A 21,888-nucleotide genomic window follows, 5' to 3' on the forward strand; every position below is an offset into this window, starting at 1 on the left:
TTGGCGAGTAAATCTCAAAAGGCTATCCGCCACACTGGCGGGTGAATGTTCATCATACTAAAATAGTAATACAAAAATATTACAATTTCCTTTTGCAATGTTATGATGCCTGGAAATTAGTTCAAATCTCCTGACACTGACTCGCGATCTTCGCAGTAGTGAACGCGCCGGAGAAAAATGCATTTCTTACGGATTAGCCTATAGCCTACTTGTATTTAGTTTTGAATGGTTCTGTTTAAAAGTAGAAATTTCAAGCTTTCTGTAGATAATAGATATAGGATATTTCTAATGTGTTTAGGTTTGTGAAGCGAGTAGCCTAGGAGTTTCGGTTCATGTCTGAACGTGTTGTGATTTATACAAAATAATGAAACATGGATTAAAATTAAGATAAAATTAATACAAAATGAAATTCGTTTCAAAGAGAGGCTTTGTGTTTTCTGTTTGATGTTTCTCTCTCTCTCTCTCTCTCTCTCTCTCTCTGTGTTGGACAGTGCTTGGCTTGTGTCCAGTGTTGAATTTATTTGTTTATTAATGAAATACTGTTATTATAGTGATAACAAACTCTTAGAAGAAAGGGATCATTGGGGTTCTATATAGAACCATAGGGTTCTTTACTCAACTCCAAAGAACCTTTTATGCTAAAAAGGTTCTATAATGACAAGAAAGAACCCTTTTGGCACAAAGGGTTCATATCTTGAATTTTGTGATCATTCACATGCATTCATAAATTCATTTGAATACACCGAATAATGCAGTGAAAGAACGCACTCGAAATGCACACGCGCCACACGCACTAGTATGACTTCATCATGTAACTTTACATTAGCCTAGATGTGTCACTTTTTAGGCACGATTTGTTTAGTTTTTTAATAAACTTGATACTATTAAAAGGCACATCATTAAAACAAAAAATACGAGATTAAATTTCACACCTAAACAAGCTGGAAAACGTAATTATAACTAGCTACTAAATTAGTTAAAAATGCCTATCCATATACAGATATGATTTGCGAACCCCAAACTGACTCAAATGAATCACGAAACCGCTACGAACTCCCGAACTGATTCAAATGATTCGCGATCCTCAAACTGACTCAAATGATTCGCGATCACGCTTTGAACTCCCAAACTGGAGTCAGATGACTCAAATGATTCGCGATCCCGCTACGAACTCCCGAACTTATTCAAATGATTCGCGAAAACGCTACGAACTCCCGAGCTGATTCAAATGATTCGCGATCCCCAAATTGACTCAAATGATTCGCGATTCCGCTCCGAACTCCCGAACTGACTCAAATGATTCGCGATCCCGCTACGAACTCCCGAACTGACTCAAATGATTCGCGATCCCCAAATTGACTCAAATGATTCGCGATTCCGCTCCGAACTCCCGAACTGACTCAAATGATTCGCGATCCCGCTACGAACTCCCGAACTGACTCAAATGATTCGCGATCCCCAAATTGACTCAAATGATTCGCGATCCCGCTCCGAACTCCCGAACTTATTCAAATTATTCGCGATCCCCAAATTGACTCAAATGATTCGCGATCCCGCTCCGAACTCCCGAACTGATTCAAATGATTCGTGATGCCCAAATTGACTCAAATGATTCGCGAAACCTCTACGAACTCCCGAGCTGATTCAAATGATTCGCGATCCCCAAATTGACTCAAATGATTCGCGATCCCGCTCCGAACTCCCGAACTGACTCAAATGATTCGCGATCCCAATACACATAATGCTATAAAAGTATGCACATCGAGAGAAATAAACAGCAGATTTTCATGTTAGCAACTTCTTTAACTTGAGCAAACGCTTCTAATACACATTCATTTGTTAATAAAGTAAATAAAACGAAAACATGAATGTTTTAATGCTACTGAATAAAAATAAACGATCCAAGTCTCTGCTCATCATGACAGGACCTGGATCAGCCTGGAGCTGCGTCTCGGGCTGATGACGTCACTTCCACGCCCCCACGTCAAAACAGTGCCACAAAGAGTGACGTGCAGAAAAGTGAAGCGCAAAAGAAAAATGGTATCGCAAGCTCAAACTAGACTGACACGCAAAATAAAAGCAGCGTTGCAAATAAATTAATAGATATGACCATGGAAAATATGTATTGCAAAATCATTGCTTTCACGATGTTTCATTTGTTTTGCAATTCTTAATTTTTGTTTGCAAAAAGCAAATGTATTTTCCTCAATACTTTAAATAAAATGTCTTAAATTTGTTTTTATTGTTTTTGTATATTTTAAACAAGGTAAATCTTTCTGATTTATTAAAATAAAAAGTCACATCCATGGATTTTTGTGGGCTAAGCCCCGGATCTCCCCTCACCCTAGAACCACCCCTGTAGTGTACGATTGCACTTTATTATTACACATTGTGTAGCTGTTCATTCTAAAGGTCCAGTCTGGCTTCTAATTTTTATGTAATTGTTACTCTTTGACACATTGAGTAAAAATATTGTGATGGTAGTAAAATAGGTGGTAAAAAGGTAAATTCAATGTAAGAATCTCTGTATAAACCCTGTTCACTAACAAATAAGATCAAAGGCACCATTCATTTTCAGATTTCGACTTGGCTTGTGATGATTTTCAGAAAGCACATAGTGAAGGGTGACGTAAAGCTTTTGAAACTCACCGATTCACTGTTTCGAAGCGCTCTACTCGGATCGCCATCTATCATCACTTTGGGAGTCACTGGGTGCTTTAGGGGGTCACTGGGGTATTTTGAGGGTAATGTGAGGTTTTGAGAGTTTTAGAAGGTGTTGCTGAAGGTCAGTTGATGTTTTAGGGGATCATTTAGGGGTCATGAAGTATTAAGGGAGCACTCAGGGTGTGTTGGAACTTCCCTTGGGTGTTTTAGAGGATCACGGGGGTTGTTATTAGGGATCTATAATTATTAGGTAATTTGGTTGTTTTGAGTTTATGGACATTTTTGAGGGTCACTGTGTGTCCTACGAAATCACTGGGGTGTTTTTGAGGGACATTTTAAGAATTTAGGGAGTAATCTGGGTGTTTCAGAGTTCCTTGGCAATTTTTGGGGTCACTGGGTGTTTTAGGGGTTCATTGAAGTGTTGTGTGGTTCAGTAAGTGTTTAGGGAGTAATCTGGGTGTTTTGGAGATTCATTTGGTGGTTTTGAGGGTAACTGGGTGTCCTTGAGGTGTTTCTGAGGGACATATATTTAGGGAGTAATCTGGGTGTTGTGAACTTCTGGACATTTTTGAGGGTCACTGTGTGTTCCAGGAAATCTTTGGGGTGTTTCTGAGTGACATTAAATGTTTGGGGAGTAATCTGGGTGTTCATGGGTTTCTGGGCATTTTGGGGTAGCTGGGTGTTTTAGGGGATCATTGGGGTGTTTTTGAGATTGAATAAGTACTTAAGGAGTTTCTGGCTGTTTAAGAGGATCATGAGGGTGAATGGGGTGTTTTTGGGTTTCAGATGGTGTTTTGGGTCTCAGATGGTGTTTTGGGGTTTCAGATGGTGTTTTTGGTCTCAGATGGTGTTTTGGGTCTCAGATGGTGTTTCACCGGTCAGTGGGATGTTTCTGAGGCTCATCGTGTGTTTTGAGAGTCAGTGGTGTTGTATCACGGCGTGAGGGTGAGTGCAGGGTTCTCAAGGCTATGTTCTCTTCCTCTGAGTTGTGTTCGTCTGTCAGGTGGTTTCCTGTCTGTTATGTATATTTCCTCCTCAGCTGAAGGTCGTGACCCTGCATTCTGTTCGATTGGTTTCCTCTCCATAAGGTCAAGATTCACGAAGCAAACGCGGGAACAGAACAATCATGTGGATCTGATTATGATTGTCATTACACGTGATAACGTTTGTGTTGGTATGTGTGTGTTGTATTATCTTTGTTTGTTTTAAGGGTGTGTGTGTGTGTGTGTGTGTGTGTGTGTGTGAAACGTGCTCCACAGATGTTGTATGAACAATGTGGCCCCTCTCTATTGTGTGTGTTCTGTGTCTCAGCAAGCGTCTGATTCCAGTCCGGATTCTGCCTCACGCTGAGTCCGAGCACAAAACAAAAGCATTTTAGGATTTCAAACAGGATTTGGTCACATGAGATGCTGAAATCAGCCTAGTACAGATTAGACGGATCAGCTCTGAAATCATGGGGCTTCGCACACGCATGAATGAAGTGTTGTGTCTTACACATTCATAAAGAGTGGATCTCAGGAGTCAGTGAGGACGCTTCCTCAGCTTTCTAGAAGACTGTCAGAGTTCAGCTCTTGTGCTCTGACTCTGAGGTGCTCAAACGGTGACTTCTGTAGCGTCCTCTCGTGGTCATATCTGGAAATACACCATGCATTTCACTTTTTAGAGTTTCACAAAGGGAGAAAATTAAAATGTATATATTTATTTTAATTCCTTGTTTTAATTATTTGCAAAAAACAGATTTAGTACGTTTGTTAATTTATGAAAAACAATAATAAAAAAACAACAATAATAAAATGTAAACAAATAAGAATTATTTTAATTAAAAATTAGTTTATTAAATAATTGCATTTCTTTTCATTTATTTTGTTAGATATAGTAAATTCATTGAAATTTCCAAGTTTTTAATAAATAATTGAATGTATTCATAGGATTATCAGTCCTCTGCTATCCTGTGACTGGTGACCTCTGACCTCTGGAGTCTCAGTGTTCTGAGTGTCTGGTCTGTGGTGGCTCCTCACTGATCTGCTGTGGTGCTGCTCTGGGGTCAGTGGTGTTGTGTGTGTAGAGCTGCTTCACTTCTCCACAGGTGATTCCAGATCAGTGTTCAGACCTGAAGAGTGTTAAGAAGATTAGCACTGACTCTTTATCTCTGAACGGACTGCAGACGCTTCACTCTAGATTACACCGTGTTTTATGAGCAGATGAATGAATCAGGCCGTGATGATTCTGCTGGAGCACTGGGAGACAGTGATGACAGCGATGAGGATACACAGACACTGCTGGCGGCCTCCTGGGAGAGTTTATCCATCATGGAGCGACTGGGATTAAAGAGGTAAAGACCCGATGAAACACACACTGTGTGCTAGTGCTAACGCTAACAGGAAGTGTTTCTCACAGCAGTGTGGAGATGACGGAGGAGGAGGTGGAGGTGAGTCTGTCTGAATATATGTCAGGTGTAGATCTGAACATCTCCAGATGTCAGTAACCTCTGTAAAACACACACAGAGCGCGTTTACCCAGATTGCAGTGGGGTTTCACTGTGACCAGTACACACTGACCCAGCGGCTGCAGGCTGAGCGACACGAGCGCTGCGTCGCAGAAGAGAACCTGCAGAGAGAGCTGAGACAGAGCAGAGAGATGCTGCAGGTACCACAGACACACCTGAGACGATACTGAGAGCTGAGAGAGTGTTGTGATAGAGCGTTGTGGGAGCGTTGTTAAAGGGTTGTATGGGAGCATTGTGAGAGGGTTGTATGGGAGCGTTTTGGGAGCGTTGTGAGAGGGTTGTGAGAGAGCGTTGGGGAGCGTTGTGAGAGAGAGTTGTGGGAGTGCTGTGAGAGGGTTGTGAGAGAGCGTTGTGGGAGCGTTGTGAGAGAGCGTTGTGGGAGCGTTGTGAGAGAGCGTTGTGGGAGCGTTGTGAGAGGGTTGTGAGAGAGCGTTGTGGGAGCGTTGTGAGAGAGAGTTGTGGAAGCGTTGTGAGAGAGTTTTGTGGGAGCGTTGTGAGAGGGTTGTGAGAGAGCGTTGTGGGAGTGTTGTGAGAGGGTTGTGAGAGAGCGTTGTGGGAGCGTTGTGAGAGAGCGTTGTGGGAGTGTTGTGAGAGAGCGTTGTGGGAGCGTTGTGAGAGGGTTGTGAGAGAGCGTTGTGGGAGCGTTGTGAGAGAGAGTTGTGGAAGCGTTGTGAGAGAGTTTTGTGGGAGCGTTGTGAGAGGGTTGTGAGAGAGCGTTGTGAGAGGGTTGTGAGAGAGCGTTGTGGGAGTGTTGTGAGAGAGCGTTGTGGGAGTGTTGTGAGAGAGCGTTGTGAGAGAGCGTTTTGAGAGAGCGTTGTGAGAGGGTTGTGAGAGAGCGTTGTGAGAGAGCGTTGTGAGAGAGAGTTGTGGGAGTGTTGTGAGAGAGCGTTGTGAGAGAGCGTTGTGAGAGGGTTGTGAGAGAGCGTTGTGGGAGTGTTGTGAGAGAGCGTTGTGAGAGAGCGTTGTGAGAGAGCGTTGTGAGAGAGCGTTGTGAGAGGGTTGTGAGAGAGCGTTGTGGGAGTGTTGTGAGAGGGTTGTGAGAGAGCGTTGTGGGAGCGTTGTGGGAGTGTTGTGAGAGAGCGTTGTGGGAGCGTTGTGAGAGGGTTGTGAGAGAGAGTTGTGGAAGCGTTGTGAGAGATTTTTGTGGGAGCGTTGTGAGAGGGTTGTGAGAGAGCGTTGTGGGAGGGTTTTAAGAGAGCGTTGTGGGAGTGTTGTGGGAGCGTTGTGAGAGGGTTGTGAGAGAGCGTTGTGGGAGTGTTGTGAGAGGGTTGTGAGAGAGCGTTGTGGGAGCGTTGTGAGAGAGCGTTGTGGGAGTGTTGTGAGAGAGCGTTGTGGGAGCGTTGTGAGAGGGTTGTGAGAGAGAGTTGTGGAAGCGTTGTGAGAGAGTTTTGTGGGAGCGTTGTGAGAGGGTTGTGAGAGAGCGTTGTGAGAGGGTTGTGAGAGAGCGTTGTGGGAGTGTTGTGAGAGAGCGTTGTGGGAGTGTTGTGAGAGAGCGTTGTGAGAGAGCGTTGTGAGAGAGCGTTGTGAGAGAGCGTTGTGAGAGGGTTGTGAGAGAGCGTTGTGGGAGTGTTGTGAGAGGGTTGTGAGAGAGCGTTGTGGGAGCGTTGTGAGAGAGCGTTGTGGGAGTGTTGTGAGAGAGCGTTGTGGGAGCGTTGTGAGAGGGTTGTGAGAGAGAGTTGTGGAAGCGTTGTGAGAGATTTTTGTGGGAGCGTTGTGAGAGGGTTGTGAGAGAGCGTTGTGGGAGGGTTTTAAGAGAGCGTTGTGGGAGTGTTGTGGTAGCGTTGTGAGAGGGTTGTGAGAGAGCGTTGTGGGAGTGTTGTGAGAGGGTTGTGAGAGAGCGTTGTGAGAGAGCGTTGTGGGAGTGTTGTGAGAGAGCGTTGTGGGAGCGTTGTGAGAGGGTTGTGAGAGAGAGTTGTGGAAGCGTTGTGAGAGAGTTTTGTGGGAGCGTTGTGAGAGGGTTGTGAGAGAGCGTTGTGGGAGGGTTTTAAGAGAGCGTTGTGGGAGTGTTGTGGGAGCGTTGTGAGAGGGTTGTGAGAGAGCGTTGTGGGAGGGTTTTAAGAGAGCGTTGTGGGAGGGTTTTAAGAGAGCGTTGTGGGAGTGTTGTGGGAGTGTTGTGAGAGGGTTGTGAGAGAGCGTTGTGGGAGCGTTGTGAGAGAGCGTTGAGAGAGCGTTGTGGAAGCGTTGTGAGAGAGTTTTGTGGGAGCGTTGTGGGAGGGTTTTAAGAGAGCGTTGTGGGAGTGTTGTGGAAGTGTTGTGAGAGTGTTGTGAGAGGGTTGTGTGGGAGCGTTGTGAGAGGGTTGTGGGAGTGTTATGAGAGAGCGTTGTGAGAGAGTGTTGTGGAATAGTTGTGGAAGCGTTGTGAGAGAGTTTTGTGGGATCGTTGTGAGAGGGTTGTGAGAGAGCGTTGTGGGAGGGTTTTAAGAGAGCGTTGTGGGAGTGTTGTGGGAGCGTTGTGAGAGGGTTGTGAGAGAGCGTTGTGGGAGGGTTTTAAGAGAGCGTTGTGGGAGGGTTTTAAGAGAGCGTTGTGGGAGTGTTTTGGGAGTGTTGTGAGAGGGTTGTGAGAGAGCGTTGTGGGAGCGTTGTGAGAGAGCGTTGAGAGAGCGTTGTGGAAGCGTTGTGAGAGAGTTTTGTGGGAGCATTGTGGGAGGGTTTTAAGAGAGCGTTGTGGGAGTGTTGTGGAAGTGTTGTGAGAGTGTTGTGAGAGGGTTGTGTGGGAGCGTTGTGAGAGGGTTGTGGGAGTGTTATGAGAGAGCGTTGTGAGAGAGTGTTGTGGAATAGTTGTGGGAGCATTGTGAGCATGTTGTGGGAGTGTTGTGTAATGATTGTGGGAGTGTCTTGGGAGTGTTGTGAAAGCATTGTGGGAGTGGCTGTATGGTCAGGGGATTGTGAAAGGGTTAAGGTTTTTGGAAGCATTGTGAGAAGGATTTTGGAACACTGTTTAGAGTTTTTTTTGTTAGAGGGTTGTGTGGATGTTGTGAGATAGTTATTGGAGCGTTGTGTTGTGTGACATATTATGGAGCATTGTGAGAGGGTTTAGAGATTGTTGTAGGTTATTGTGGGAGGGTTGTGGAATAGTGCTTTGGGAGAGCACTTGTGGGAAAATTTGCTATGAGAGGGTTGATAGAGCATTGTGAAAGAGTTGTGACGTCGGAGCATATTGAGGGCATTTTGGGTACATTGTGAGTGGGTTGTGAAGGATTATATGAGAAGTGTGAGAGTTTTAAGAAGGTTGTGATTGGGGGTGTTATTGGGGAAATCATGGGTGCATGGTTAGAGGATTGTGAGGATGTTTGCAAGGGGGTTATAAAATAGTTGAGAACTTTATGAAGAGATTGTGAGAGTGTTGTGGGGACATTGTCCAAGAGTTGCAAGAGTGTTGGGAAGGGTTTGTGTCATCTTGTAGGTGTTGTATGAGCGCCTACATGAGGCGGACAGCAAAAAGATGGTGCAGCAGATGGAGAACAACCTGCAGATGCTTGAGAGCAACATGGACAATGTCCTCAAAACAGCAGAGATGCTCGGAGCTGCACACCAGGTACGTTACGAAATCAAACACCTCAAACCAAAGACGTCACACCACAGTCAGTAACATTAACCATGCACTGTTCATGTTTTGCCTGCATCAGGAAGCGCGTGTCAGTCACGCAGTGGAGCTGATGTCAGTACACATGGAGCATCTCAAGAGACGTCACGCTACAGAGAGCGAGGAGATGCTGGAGGTCAGAAAGCTGCTCCACAGGAGGAAAGGTCGATTGCACAGTGACTCCACAGGTCAGTGCTGCCCCTAGTGGCCTGGAGGACATCTGAGAATCACATCACAGCATTAGAATAAACCTGTACTCTTATATAACTAGAGTTTTCCTCAAGCAGATGATCGAGAGCTCTTCAGATATTCATCACAACAGGTAACTGATCATGTAAGACTCATCTAAGTACCTCTGTACCTCTTAAAGACCACTCTTTTCCATAGAATGGGAGTTCAGAACTAGCTTGTGTTTTTTTGTTGTAGCCGACACGGCGCAGGGTCAGCATCACCTTCCTCCCGACTCAGTCTGAGGTTCGTGTTTATGGACCTTATTCCAGCATTCGTTTCTTCAGGTTTAGCATCTGAATGTTTCCGTGAGTCTTGGTGGGTTTTTATCTCTGCAGTTGAAGCATCTAGAGGCTTCGTTTCTGGAGAACTGCAAGGCTAGTTTGGATGCAAAGGACAGGAGGTAAAACCACACGTCCTTAAATTTGAGAGTAGGTTAAACTTAATTAATTTCCCGCCTCTCTCAGACAGGAAGTAGTTCCAGACGATTCTCCCGCGAGCAGTCTAAACCAAGACGATGACAGCAGCGTGTTTCAAAGGTAAAACACAACCAGTACTCTTCAGATGTGTTCGTACACTATGTAAGTGCATGTAACCACAGTTTGTATTCACCAGTCCAACGCAAATCACGTCACTGCGCCATCGCCGTCGTTATTCTCCTACAGGACGCGCATTTAAGGGGGAGGAGTCAAAACGAGGGGAGGAGCCCAACCGAGAGCTGTATGTTTACATGTAATTATCATATTTTATGTGCATAAATAATACCATGGACATGCTGTGTGATGTTTGCAGATGTCTCGCTCCACTACAGCGCCCCCTGTTGTCCTGGAGGTCTACATGCGGAAGCATCGTCAGAATGTCTTTGCTTGTATTCGTCCTGCTGATGCTGATGTTGGTTCTTTTATGTGTTGTCATGAGCGTTTGTATAAACAACTGATGGTTTAGTGTAGCTATCTGATCTTAGAATAAACATTCTGTAAAAACTGGATCATGAAAGACTGTTCGTTTCTGTTTTGAGTGGGTGGAGTGTGATTGACTGTGTTTCCACCAGGTGGCAGTGGTGAGTTATTTCCTCATTCACTCATCACAGAGCACCGCAGATGAACTTAACTGGATTACAGTCGCTGTGTCCAAATTCAGGGTCTGCATCCTCCTTAGGATCCTTCCTACCCGGTTGAAGGAGGATGGGTCCTCCGACGACCGCAAAAACCGGAAGTCGGTGTTTGTGAATTTGGACAGCCTACCCTTCTTTCAGTTCCCTCCCTTAACCGTTGCTCATATCCTGTCGCCTAGCAACCGTGACAGCGCCAAGCAAGACGCCGGTGAAGAGCTCATCGTTCTCTCCCCGGAGCTTTATAAACACTTCTGTCTGCTCTTTCGTCCTTAGAAGCGTTAAAACAGCTTCAATCACTAACAAATAAGCGGTGTGTAAGGGGATATTCACACAGGCAGTAAGGAAGAAGCTAGTTTACAAAAGTAAACTTTTTTTTTTTTTTTTTACATATACACGTACACATGTAAAAAAAAATGCTTAACGCTAAAACAAAATGCCTAACTAGAAAACCACTGAAAATATATCTTTTTGAAAAGCCAGTTTTTAAAAAACATCGAAAATAATACTCCTCCCCCACTCCGCTACCGCTCGCTTCGTCCTGCCGAAAAGAATTATGGGATAGGTAGGACGCGAAAGGATCCATCACACCCATCCTTCGAATTCGGGGAAAAGGAGGACGCATTTGTGGGCCGCATTTGAAGGATCCTACGAATTTGGACAGCCTTCGTCGCGGCGCTGTGACGTAACATCCTTCAAATGCGTCCTCCGAAGGATGTAGACCCTGAATTTGGACACAGCGAGTGTTACCTTTGTGAATGTGTTTGCGCACGTCTGTCCTGAACACAGTACAAAACAGATCAGCATTAAATATTCTGGTTTGGTACAGCTGAATGTGCTTGTTTCTCCTCAAACAGGTGCAAAGCTATGGTAACAGATTAGCGATGCTAATTAACAGTAATTAAATTCAGAGAGACAATGAAGACGCTTCAAGTACGAATCATTCACAATTCAGCAGCTGTTGCTCGTGTCACGCTGCTTTTATTTGGATTGTTCTGGTAATGAATGCACTGGACAGAGATATTAATATTCAATTATGTGGGTTAACGCAGTTTGTGAATGAAAAACAGGTCCATATAATTGAATAATAGAGTCTAATGAAAGTCATCTGTGTTAGATTAAACTTTCATCCTCATTTTGCTGAAATGATATCAGTGCTTGCAGATGTTTGATAATGGTGCTCCACAGGCTCCTTGGAATAAATTACCGCCTCTGTTTCCCGTCCTGTGAGTTTAAGAACACTTTAGACCCGCCCCCATCCTGCTGCCTAGCCAATCACAGCTCAGAATGTTCTGGGAAGATCATTTTAACCAGATTACACCGACTCACAGGAACTCAGTGTGCATGACAGAAAATTATGCAAATAAACAGTGAAATTATGGTAATAATTAAATAATAATATATTACATTTATATTAAATTATGTAATTCATTTGTTATACAGATCATTATCTGTAAGATAAATATTTACAAGTAAACTCTTTTTGTCAAGTCTGACTTCATAATCAACATTGAAAAACAGAAAATAATGCAAAATAATGTTTTAATTTACACTTAAACATGTATTATAATATAATATTATTTATTTATAAAATAACTGTTTACTACAATAACTGAAGTAGGACTAATGAAAGATGATAAATAGATCAAATAATTTCATCTAAAATAATTTTGGTATTTTATTTATTTATTAGTGTTATCATCATATTAGGTTATTGTAACAACTGACATAATAATAAATCATTCCTCCAGCAATGAGGAGGTATTTCTTATGTAATTATTATTACTATAATCTGATATAATATTACTGCAGATGATTGAGATTATCATAATGATGATAACTGTATTATGAAAAGATAAAGTGTGAGACAGAAGATCTGCTGAACAGATGGACCATGTGCTGACACACGCACACACACACACACACACACACACACACACACACACAGCTGACATGCACACACGCACACACACACAGCTGACATGCACACACACACACACACACACACACAGCTGACATGCACACACACGGCTCACACGCACACACAGCTGACATGCACACACACACACACACACACACACAGCTGACATGCACACACACGGCTCACACGCACACACAGCTGACACGCGCGCACACACAAACACACGCGTGCGCGCAACACCCCCCCCCTCTCTCTCTCTCTCTCACACACACACACACACACACACACGGCTCATGCAGCTTCATGTGCTTCACATTAACTCTCTCTCTCTCTCTCTCTCTGTGTGTGTGTGTGTGTGTGTGCGTGTGTGTGCATATATGCCTCTTTACCACATATATAACCATCATATCTAACATATTCCATGAAACAAAACTATATTAGATTATGATGACTCCCACTGAACTGATTCACACACGCACTTATGCTCTAAACCACAAACATAAACAATAAAAGACTAGTTTTCATTTAATTTGAAGTTCATGACACTTTTTTAATCAACAGAATAATATATAAAGCAGTGCAAGAAATAGATGCAAATTTGAACCCGCATTTGTTTTCCATCGTTAACGTACAAGTTTGCATGTTTAGCATCACATATTAAGATACATTTTAAATCGAGTTGTAATGCAGAGTCGTTCTGATTGGCTCTCAGGCGATCTCGGGTGACGTCACGCGCCCCGGCCCCGCCCCCCGCGCGCTCTAGAGCAGGTAGATGCTCCTCGGCTCTCACTCCTACCGTCCGCTTCAGGTAAGACGCATCATATTCATCCTCTTTAATACATGGCTTTCATCTTATCCACTGCGTTGTTCAATGTAGTTTAAACTCATTTTTTCTACTGTAAACGCTGTCTGATAAGTCAATATTGTGACCTTAAATGTCATTCAGTCTTGAATATAATGAAAAGCGCGTGCACTATACTGTTTAACGCTGTACAACGTAATAATGTTTATTAATATTATTAACGAAAGTAATTGTGAAATCGGTATCACTTTACAGTAAGGTCTCATTTGTTAACAATTAATTAGTGACATTGTAAAAATAAAAACATTTACATTTGACAAGAAAACACTGTTGCTCCTTCAAAATATAATGTTAATTGCCTGCCGTTTCTTTGTAATTAACTATTCAATAAAGTTTCTATTACATTTATTTTTCAGTGTAATGTATGTATACATATAATACTGTCAAACCAAAAATAATTCAGAGAGCAGATATAAGTTTTAATATTTTTACTAGTTAGTGCAGGACACTATGGTTCATTTATATTAAGTGACGATAGCGAAATAAAGTAAACTGTGACATATTAAACCAAGATTGATAGTTTTTCTATCCAGATGAGTTTGTTTTATCATCATATAATGTGAGAGATGTTGAATGGCGGTCTGTGATTGAGCCGGTTTCTCTTCAGATATCAGTGTGAGAGTTAATGCAGTGACCCACATAGAGAGGTCAAAGGTCAGAGATTCAGAGTCACGTTTATGTAAGCGTGGAGTCACACTTCTGCAGGATTGCGAGCATTAACGGTTTATGTAAGTGTCATCACGGTTAACAGATGACCGTGTGTCTGCTGCAGAATCAGTCAGAGAAACGGGAGTCACGATGGGTCGCAAGCAGATCGACTGCAGCTGGAAGAAGATCACGGACAACATCAAGGACATCTTCCACTTCAAGGAAGTGCTGGGCTCGTAAGTGTCAGTGTGTTTCTTCTGAATCCTCCAGGTGATTTTACTCTTACAGGATCAGCAGCTTTAACCGAGTCTGAGACACAGATTTACTGACTGAGAGCAGGGAGCTTTCATCAATGAAGCCTCTTCTTCTTCCTGAGAGGAACAGTTTAGCAGCTATACCTGATATTACACAGCGTTATTCAGCATTGAGAAGGGTTATGAAGCTTCAGGAGACATTATGAGCTGGTGTGAAGGGTTATGAAACATTACAAAGCACTTTAAATTGTTCTGAAGCTGTGAGAGGGATTATTATCTCTCATGACAGTTTATGAAGGATTATGAAGTGTAATTATATTATTGTGAAGTATTGTAAGGTGTACTGAGGCATTGTGAAGTGTTACAGCATATGACTTTATAAAGCATTATGAGATGTTTAATAGACATTATTATGACTCTTTGTGAAGTTTTATGAAAATGAATGAAGCTTTATGGAGCTGTATGTGTTACCATCAGCCTATATGAGGAATTGTATGGTTTTATGAAGCATTGTGAGTTGTTATGAAGCATTATAAAGTGTTTTAAAATATATGTAATATACAGAAAGCTCTTATGACACTTTACAAAGGGTTATGAAGCTTTGTGAGACAATATAAGCTCATGTGATGTTTTATGAAGGGTTGTGAAGCATCGTGAAGTGTTATGAAGCTTTGTGAGCGATTATAAGGTGTTAGAAAGCTTCATCAGACATACTGAACCGCTGTGAAGCGTTATAAAGTGTTGTGACCTTTACGAAGCTTGCTAAGCACTGATGAAGTGTTATAAGGAGTATTATGAAGGCAGTGTAAGGTGTTAGAGAGCTTTGTGAGGAACAGAGAAGAATTAAGAGGTGAATCACTGAGGCATTATACCGCTTTATGAGATATCATAAGAGTCAGAAACGTTTCGTATGATCTGTAGGTTGATATAGTGGTTTGTTGAGCGTTTGTCAGTGGTCAGTCTTCCTCCGCGGGTGAATGAGACACGGACATCACAGAACATCCTGACACTAGTCAATTAAAGGATTACTGAGCAGTGAATGTACGTGTCTTTACCAAACTACACCACAGGGACACATTCACCTCCGAAAGTGAACTACATCTGACCAATCTTTGCTACCTGTCTAAAGTTTAGCGACTGTGTCCTGTAAATGATGGATGAATTGAGTGCCATGATTGGATTCTGTTGTCATTCATGTTGATTACAGTAGGTTTGAAGAGCTGGTAAGGTCTGACTGACTTCACATAATCCCCCACTCATCAGTTAAATGGGAACGAAGTTATCTTTCACACACAGATGGTTTGAGAAGGTGTCGAGCATGGGGAGGACACTGGCTCTCTTATATAACGCACAGTAATCCTCTGCTAGGACGGTTATTCATGGGATAGGTGGACTCAGGATAGACCAGGTGTGTTGAAGTCTGGGACACACACAGCACGGCCGTGTGCTGACGGATTAGAGCTGATCTCCATGCGGTGAACTTAGAGCTCACTGGGACTCTAACACATAAGAGTGTCACATACTGCAGGACAGATTGTGTTGTTGTGTATGTGGTAAACATGTGCTTTTGACTGGTTCTGCAGGGGCTCATTTTCTGAGGTCTACCTGGTGCAAGAGAGAAAGACGGGGAACTTGTACGCCCTGAAGTGTGTGAAAAAGAAACAGCTGCACCACTCCAACCTGGAGAACGAGATCAAAGTGCTGAGGAGGTGCGGGGAAAAAGAAAGACACAAACACCACAGACCAGTATCACCCACACTACAGACCATAAAATCTACAGACCATAAAATCTACAGACCATAAAATCTAGACCATAAAATGTACAGACCATAAAATCTAGACCATAAAATGTACAGAACATAAAATCTACAGACCATAAAATCAACAGACCATAAAATCTACAGACCATAAAATCTACAGACCATAAAATCTAGACCATAAAATGTACAGACCATAAAATCTGCAGACCATAAAATCTACAGACCATAAAATCAACAGACCATAAAATCTACAGACCATAAAATCTACAGACCATAAAATCAACAGACCATAAAATCAACAGACCATAAAATCTACAGACCATAAAATCAACAGACCATAAAATCTACAGACCATAAAATCTACAGACCATAAAATCTAGACCATAAAATCTACAGACCATAAAATCTAGACCATAAAATGTACAGACCATAAAATCTGCAGACCATAAAATCTACAGACCATAAAATCAACAGACCATAAAATCTACAGACCATAAAATCAACAGACCATAAAATCTAGACCATAAAATCTACAGACCATAAAATCTAGACCATAAAATCTACAGACCATAAAATCTACAGACCATAAAATCTAGACCATAAAATCTACAGACCATAAAATCTACAGACCATAAAATCTAGACCATAAAATCTACAGACCATAAAATCTACAGACCATAAAATCTAGACCATAAAATCTACAGACCATAAAATCTAAACCATAAAATCTAAACCATAAAATCTAGACCATAAAATCTAGACCATAAAATCTAAACCATAAAATCTATACCATAAAATCGACAGACCATAAAATCTACAGACCATAAAATCTGCAGACCATAAAATCTACAGACCATAAAATCAACAGACCATAAAATCTAGACCATAAAATCTACAGACCATAAAATCTAGACCATAAAATCTACAGACCATAAAATCTAGACCATAAAATCTACAGACCATAAAATCTACAGACCATAAAATCTAGACCATAAAATCTACAGACCATAAAATCTACAGACCATAAAATCTAGACCATAAAATCTACAGACCATAAAATCTAAACCATAAAATCTAAACCATAAAATCTAGACCATAAAATCTAGACCATAAAATCTAAACCATAAAATCTATACCATAAAATCGACAGACCATAAAATCTACAGACCATAAAATCTAGACCATAAAATCTACAGACCATAAAATCTAGACCATAAAATCTACAGACCATAAAATCTGGGCCATAAAATCTACAGACCATAAAATCTACAGACCATAAAATCTGCAGACCATAAAATCTGCAGACCATAAAATCTACAGACCATAAAATCTACAGACCATAAACTCTGCAGACCATAAAATCTACAGACCATAAAATCTAGACCATAAAATCTACAGACCATAAAATCTACACCATAAAATCTAGACCATAAAATCTACAGACCATAAAATCAACAGACCATAAAATCTAGAGACCATAAAATCAACAGACCATAAAATCTAGAGACCATAAAATCTACATATCATAAAATCTAGACCATAAAATCTACAGACCATAAAATCTAGACCATAAAATCTACAGACCATAAAATTTAGACCATAAAATATACAGACCATAAAATCTACAGACCATAAAATCTACAGACCATAAAATCTACAGACCATAAAATCTGCAGACCATAAAATCTACAGACCATAAAATCTACAGACCATAAAATCTGCAGACCATAAAATCTACAGACCATAAAATCTGCAGAACATAAAATCTGCAGAACATAAAATCTACAGACCATAAAATCTAGACCATAAAATCTACAGACCATAAAATCTACAGACCATAAAATCTACAGACCATAAAATCTAGACCATTAGAACAAACACCTTTGACTTCACAATGTACACCACAGACCACAACCCCTAAAACAACTGACAAAACACAACAGACCAGCACCAAACACCACCTTCTGGATTCTTCTAAGTCTCTCTCTCTGTGTTTCAGGATAAAGCATGATAATGTGGTGGGACTGGAAGATTTCTATGAAACGAGGACGCACTATTACCTGGTCATGGAGCTGTACGTGTTTAATAATGCCTAACACACACACACACAATCCCACACTGCTTTTTAACATTGTTTTAACGTGTTTTTGTCTGAAGGGTGTCGGGTGGAGAGCTCTTCGACCGTATTCTGGATCGAGGTGTTTACACGGAGAAAGACGCCAGCTGTGTGATCAAACAGGTCCTGGAGGCCGTTTCCTACCTGCATCAGAACAGCATCGTCCACAGAGACCTGAAGGTGAGAGGAGACCACCTCCAAACACTTGAGTTTTTAACGAGACGTCATTAACGTCCGTGGTTTTATCCGTCTGTAGCCTGAGAACCTGCTGTACTACAGTCCAGACGAGAACGCCAAGATCATGATCAGTGACTTCGGCCTGTCCAAGATGGCCGACCACGGCGTGATGTCCACAGCCTGTGGAACACCAGGATATGTTGGTGCGGGAGTTTTTACACAGTCATATTTCAGTTAAACTTCTGGTAGGTTGCTTATAATGTGTTGTTTCTCCTCAGCTCCGGAGGTTCTGGCTCAGAAACCGTACAGTAAAGCTGTGGACTGCTGGTCTATCGGCGTCATAACCTACATCTTGTGAGTCTGGGCTCACGTAGACTCTTCTGAGACATCCAGTTGGGTTTTTCCTTCAATCTCTTATGTGTTCGTTTAGGTTGAGCGGCTACCCGCCGTTTTATGAGGAGAACGAAACGCGCCTGTTCGCCAAAATCATGAAGGCAGAATACGCCTTCCACTCTCCGTACTGGGACGAAATCTCTGAGTCAGGTGCGTCACAGACACTTTACAGATGCTGAAGCCTCATAAACAGACTTGACTGCCACCTGGAGGTCATCAGGTGTACTACAATACCAACTTCTATAGCGAATATTCAGGAATAGATATTTTTTCTCTATGTGAATAATTTTGATTTAACTCTAGTTTCCTTTGTCAGTTCAGATCAGTTCAACTCATTTGGCTGTTTATTTTAGTAAACCAAACCATAACTGATACCAAAGAATCGTTACATAGGTTTGATTCAGTGAATTGATTCATCAAATCAAATGAGTTGATTTAGTGAACTGGTCCTATTGATTCGTTGAATCGATCACCTGATTCACTATTCGACTCACTTGACTCAGCAAGCTGATTTATGACTGTTTCAGATTACTGCCACCTGGAGGCCATCAGGTGTACTACAACATCTACTCCTGTAGAGATTATTCAGGTGTAGATAATTTTTCCTTTGTGAATAATTGAGAATAAATTCTCTTTCCTTTTGATTTCTGCAGCAAAGGACTTCATCAGGCACATGATGGAGAAAAACCCTAACAAACGCTTCACCACCGAACAAGCGCTCGGTCATCTGTGGTGAGAAATCAGTGCTGTTTTACATTCAGTCATGAATAAACTTGAATAAAGACATTTATTCATGAATAAAATGATTGGACTATGCAAGAAAAATATAAGTATAAGTTGCATCTAAATGCATAAAATAATATTCATTCATAAATAAGTATTGATTCATGAAAAACAAGGCATGGTGAATAAACATACTTGAATGAATAAACTAATGCATAAAACATGTGTATTATATAATAATAATGTGCAATATAATATGTACTAGTAGTATACTGATTAATGAATAAACTTGGTACAAGGTAATTCTTGTGGTTTGTGAATGCCGGTTGATGAATAAATGTCTGTTCAGGATCAGTGGAGACACGGCACTCAGTGACAACATCCTTCAGTCGGTCTGTGAGCAGATGCAGAAGAACTTTGCCAAATCTAAGTGGAAGGTGAGCGAGAGAGCAGGTCATATATTCGGCTCATTATTAGTGATTACGGATGTGTGTATGATGATGCATGTGTTTCAGCGGGTCATTAACGTGGCGGTGGTGGTCAGTCACATGAGGCGACTCCAGCTGGCCCACGCTGACCCTCCGGCCCTGGCCCCACTCATCCCAGTGCTGGACGTATCGTCTCCAGGCCCACCCCCCAGCGAGCTGGACACCAATGGGAACCCCTCGTGCAGTCACATGACCGTGTCGCCTCAAGCTGATGTCAGCAGGGGGCGGTGCCAGCTCAAGGCCTGCAGCAGCGAGCCGATGCACACGCTGGTCATCTGTGAGACGGGGCAACACGCGTTTCCCTCCGAGTCCGACCTGCCCTGCGCCGCCAACAGGTACAGACCTGCCTTTTTTGATTTTTCATTACATCAGACTATCAATATTTTTACATTTTAACCATTTCCTTTGTGAAAGATTCATTCAGCTGTCGATTTTAATCAATCAATTCATAACTCTTGATTAATCGATTCATACATTTGATTCAGTGACTGGTTTAATGGCTTCAACAAATTTAATTGATTTAGTGAACAGATCCTACAGATTTGGTGAATCGATTCAGTCGAGCTAACCACTTGATCTACTATTTGACTTACTTGACTCAGCGAGTCGATTCATGATTGATTCAGTGAGTGATTAGTTTGCATCGATTCACTTGATCTACTATTCGACTCACTTGACTCAGCGAGTCGATTCATGCCTGATTAAGTGAGTGATTAGTTTGCATCGATTCACTTGATCTACTATTCGACTCACTTGACTCAGCGAGTCGATTCATGATTGATTCAGTGAGTGATTAGTTTGCATCGATTCACTTGATCTACTATTCGACTCATTTGACTCAGCGAATCTATTCATGATTGATTCAGTGAGTGATTAGTTTGCATCGATTCATTTGATCTGTTATTCGACTCAATTGACTCAGCAAGTCAAATCATGATTGATTCAGTAAGTGATTAGTTTGCATCGATTCACTTGATCTACTATTCGACTCACTTGACTCAGCGAGTCGATTCATGATTGATTCAGTGAGTGATTAGTTTGCATCGATTCACTTGATCTACTATTCGACTCACTTGACTCAGCGAGTCGATTCATGCCTGATTGAGTGAGTGATTAGTTTGCATCGATTCACTTGATCTACTATTCGACTCACTTGACTCAGCGAGTCGATTCATGATTGATTCAGTGAGTGATTAGTTTGCATCGATTCACTTGATCTGTTATTCGACTCACTTGACTCAGCAAGTCAAATCATGATTGTTTCAGTAAGTGATTTGTTTACTCACTTAACTCAGCAAATCGATACATGATTGATTCAGTGAGTGATTAGTTTGCATCGATTCTCTTGATCTACTATTCAACTCACTTGACTCAGCGAGCCGAGGCATGATTGATTCAGTGAGTGATTAGTTTGCATCGATTCACTTGATCTACTATTCGACTCACTTGACTCAGCAAATTGATTCATGATTGATTCAGTAAGTGATTGGTTTGCATCGATTCACTTGATCTACTATTCGACTCACTTGACTCAGCGAGTTGATTCATGACTGATTCAGTGAGTGATTAGTTTGCATCATCATTTAAAAACATTCACTGAAGTCTCCTCATGGCAATATTTTGTGTTTTTACTGCTTATCGTTTAATACAACAATAACTATTAAATTATTAAAATTCCAGTTTTAAACTATATTGCAATGTATTGCTTAAGATTAATAGAAAATATTTATATATCATATATAGATATTATATAAATATTAATTTACAAATGCTTTTATAAGTAAAATTTGACTGGTAAATTACTTTAGTAAATTAATTTAATTGTAAATATGTCAGAACGTTCAAATAAAATGATTTTTTGTGTGTGTGTGTGTTTTTAAGATCGGAAAGAGTGACATGTTGCACAGATGGGCGGGGCCAGTCCATGCAGACCGGGGTTTGCTCTGTGATGTAATCATCTGATTGACAGCTGTCAGTCAACTGAAGTGAGTAGGGCTTGGTCCCGCTGCTTTGAGTGTCTCGTGACTGTACAGGTGTGTGACTTCTCTTCTTCTGTGTCTCTCTCAGATCCTGCGCTCGTAGGATGATCAGGTGTGTGTTCCTCACACACTGTTCGGGATCCGCTGCAAGCCGAGTGCCAATCTCTCATATATTCATGTACGATAGTCGTATTTGGGCCGATGGCGTTGCATCATGGGAAGGGCGGATCACGTGTGCCACTGTTTTACTGTAAACGGCCACAAGTTTGAGTCTTTTTAATATAAGAACTGTTTAAATCTTATTTTCTTATTTCAGACTTATACTTACTGTTGTAATCTCTCTGTATATGTTTTATATATGCATATAAGATGATTGTATCTGTTATTTAGGGGCTTATTACTTGCCCTGTTTTAATCCATAAACACACTGCTGCATGTCTGTATTAAAAAGCATAAAATAAAATAATTTATGTTC

General features: G+C 41.5%; 2 protein-coding genes across 4 annotated transcripts; both read left to right on the plus strand.

Moving 5' to 3' along the window:
* The first annotated feature begins 4,537 nt into the window (after positions 1–4,537).
* Positions 4,538–9,967, plus strand: LOC113040343 (lymphoid-restricted membrane protein). Of its 3 annotated transcripts, XM_026198701.1 has the most exons (12): positions 4,538–4,750; positions 4,866–4,996; positions 5,062–5,092; positions 5,170–5,310; positions 8,574–8,705; positions 8,797–8,941; positions 9,041–9,087; positions 9,180–9,227; positions 9,320–9,384; positions 9,449–9,520; positions 9,597–9,701; positions 9,774–9,967. In XM_026198701.1, the coding sequence occupies exons 2-12, from the start codon at positions 4,866–4,868 to the stop codon at positions 9,916–9,918; spliced, it is 1,062 nt and encodes a 353-aa protein (XP_026054486.1). In that variant the 5' UTR covers positions 4,538–4,750; the 3' UTR covers positions 9,919–9,967. The 3 variants fall into 3 exon arrangements, with proteins under 3 accessions (XP_026054486.1, XP_026054485.1, XP_026054487.1); XM_026198700.1 differs by having other exon boundaries at positions 4,538–4,996; XM_026198702.1 differs by having other exon boundaries at positions 4,538–4,996; positions 9,041–9,075.
* A 3,657-nt stretch (positions 9,968–13,624) lies between these two features.
* On the plus strand, positions 13,625–21,888 carry camk1ga (calcium/calmodulin-dependent protein kinase IGa). Its single transcript, XM_026198696.1, has 12 exons — positions 13,625–13,759; positions 15,361–15,486; positions 17,537–17,611; positions 17,695–17,833; positions 17,910–18,033; positions 18,109–18,184; positions 18,261–18,373; positions 18,877–18,955; positions 19,296–19,383; positions 19,462–19,769; positions 21,316–21,419; positions 21,502–21,888. Exons 1-11 carry the CDS (start codon positions 13,674–13,676, stop codon positions 21,386–21,388), a joined length of 1,287 nt encoding a protein of 428 aa, XP_026054481.1. The 5' UTR covers positions 13,625–13,673; the 3' UTR covers positions 21,389–21,419; positions 21,502–21,888.

Source organism: Carassius auratus, chromosome 22 (assembly GCF_003368295.1).
Source record: "Carassius auratus strain Wakin chromosome 22, ASM336829v1, whole genome shotgun sequence".
In the NCBI taxonomy this organism is placed as follows: domain Eukaryota; kingdom Metazoa; phylum Chordata; class Actinopteri; order Cypriniformes; family Cyprinidae; genus Carassius; species Carassius auratus.

Coding starts and splice junctions, on each gene's coding strand:
- LOC113040343 (XM_026198700.1), top strand. CDS start 4,866: ATGAATGAATCAGGCCGTGATGATTCTGCTGGAGCACTGGGAGACAGT. Junction 8,706..8,796: donor TGCTCGGAGCTGCACACCAG/GTACGTTACGAA, acceptor TGCCTGCATCAG/GAAGCGCGTGTCAGTCACGC. Junction 8,942..9,040: donor ATTGCACAGTGACTCCACAG/GTCAGTGCTGCC, acceptor TTCCTCAAGCAG/ATGATCGAGAGCTCTTCAGA.
- camk1ga (XM_026198696.1), top strand. CDS start 13,674: ATGGGTCGCAAGCAGATCGACTGCAGCTGGAAGAAGATCACGGACAAC. Junction 13,760..15,360: donor TTCAAGGAAGTGCTGGGCTC/GTAAGTGTCAGT, acceptor CTGGTTCTGCAG/GGGCTCATTTTCTGAGGTCT. Junction 19,770..21,315: donor CTGCCCTGCGCCGCCAACAG/GTACAGACCTGC, acceptor TGTGTTTTTAAG/ATCGGAAAGAGTGACATGTT.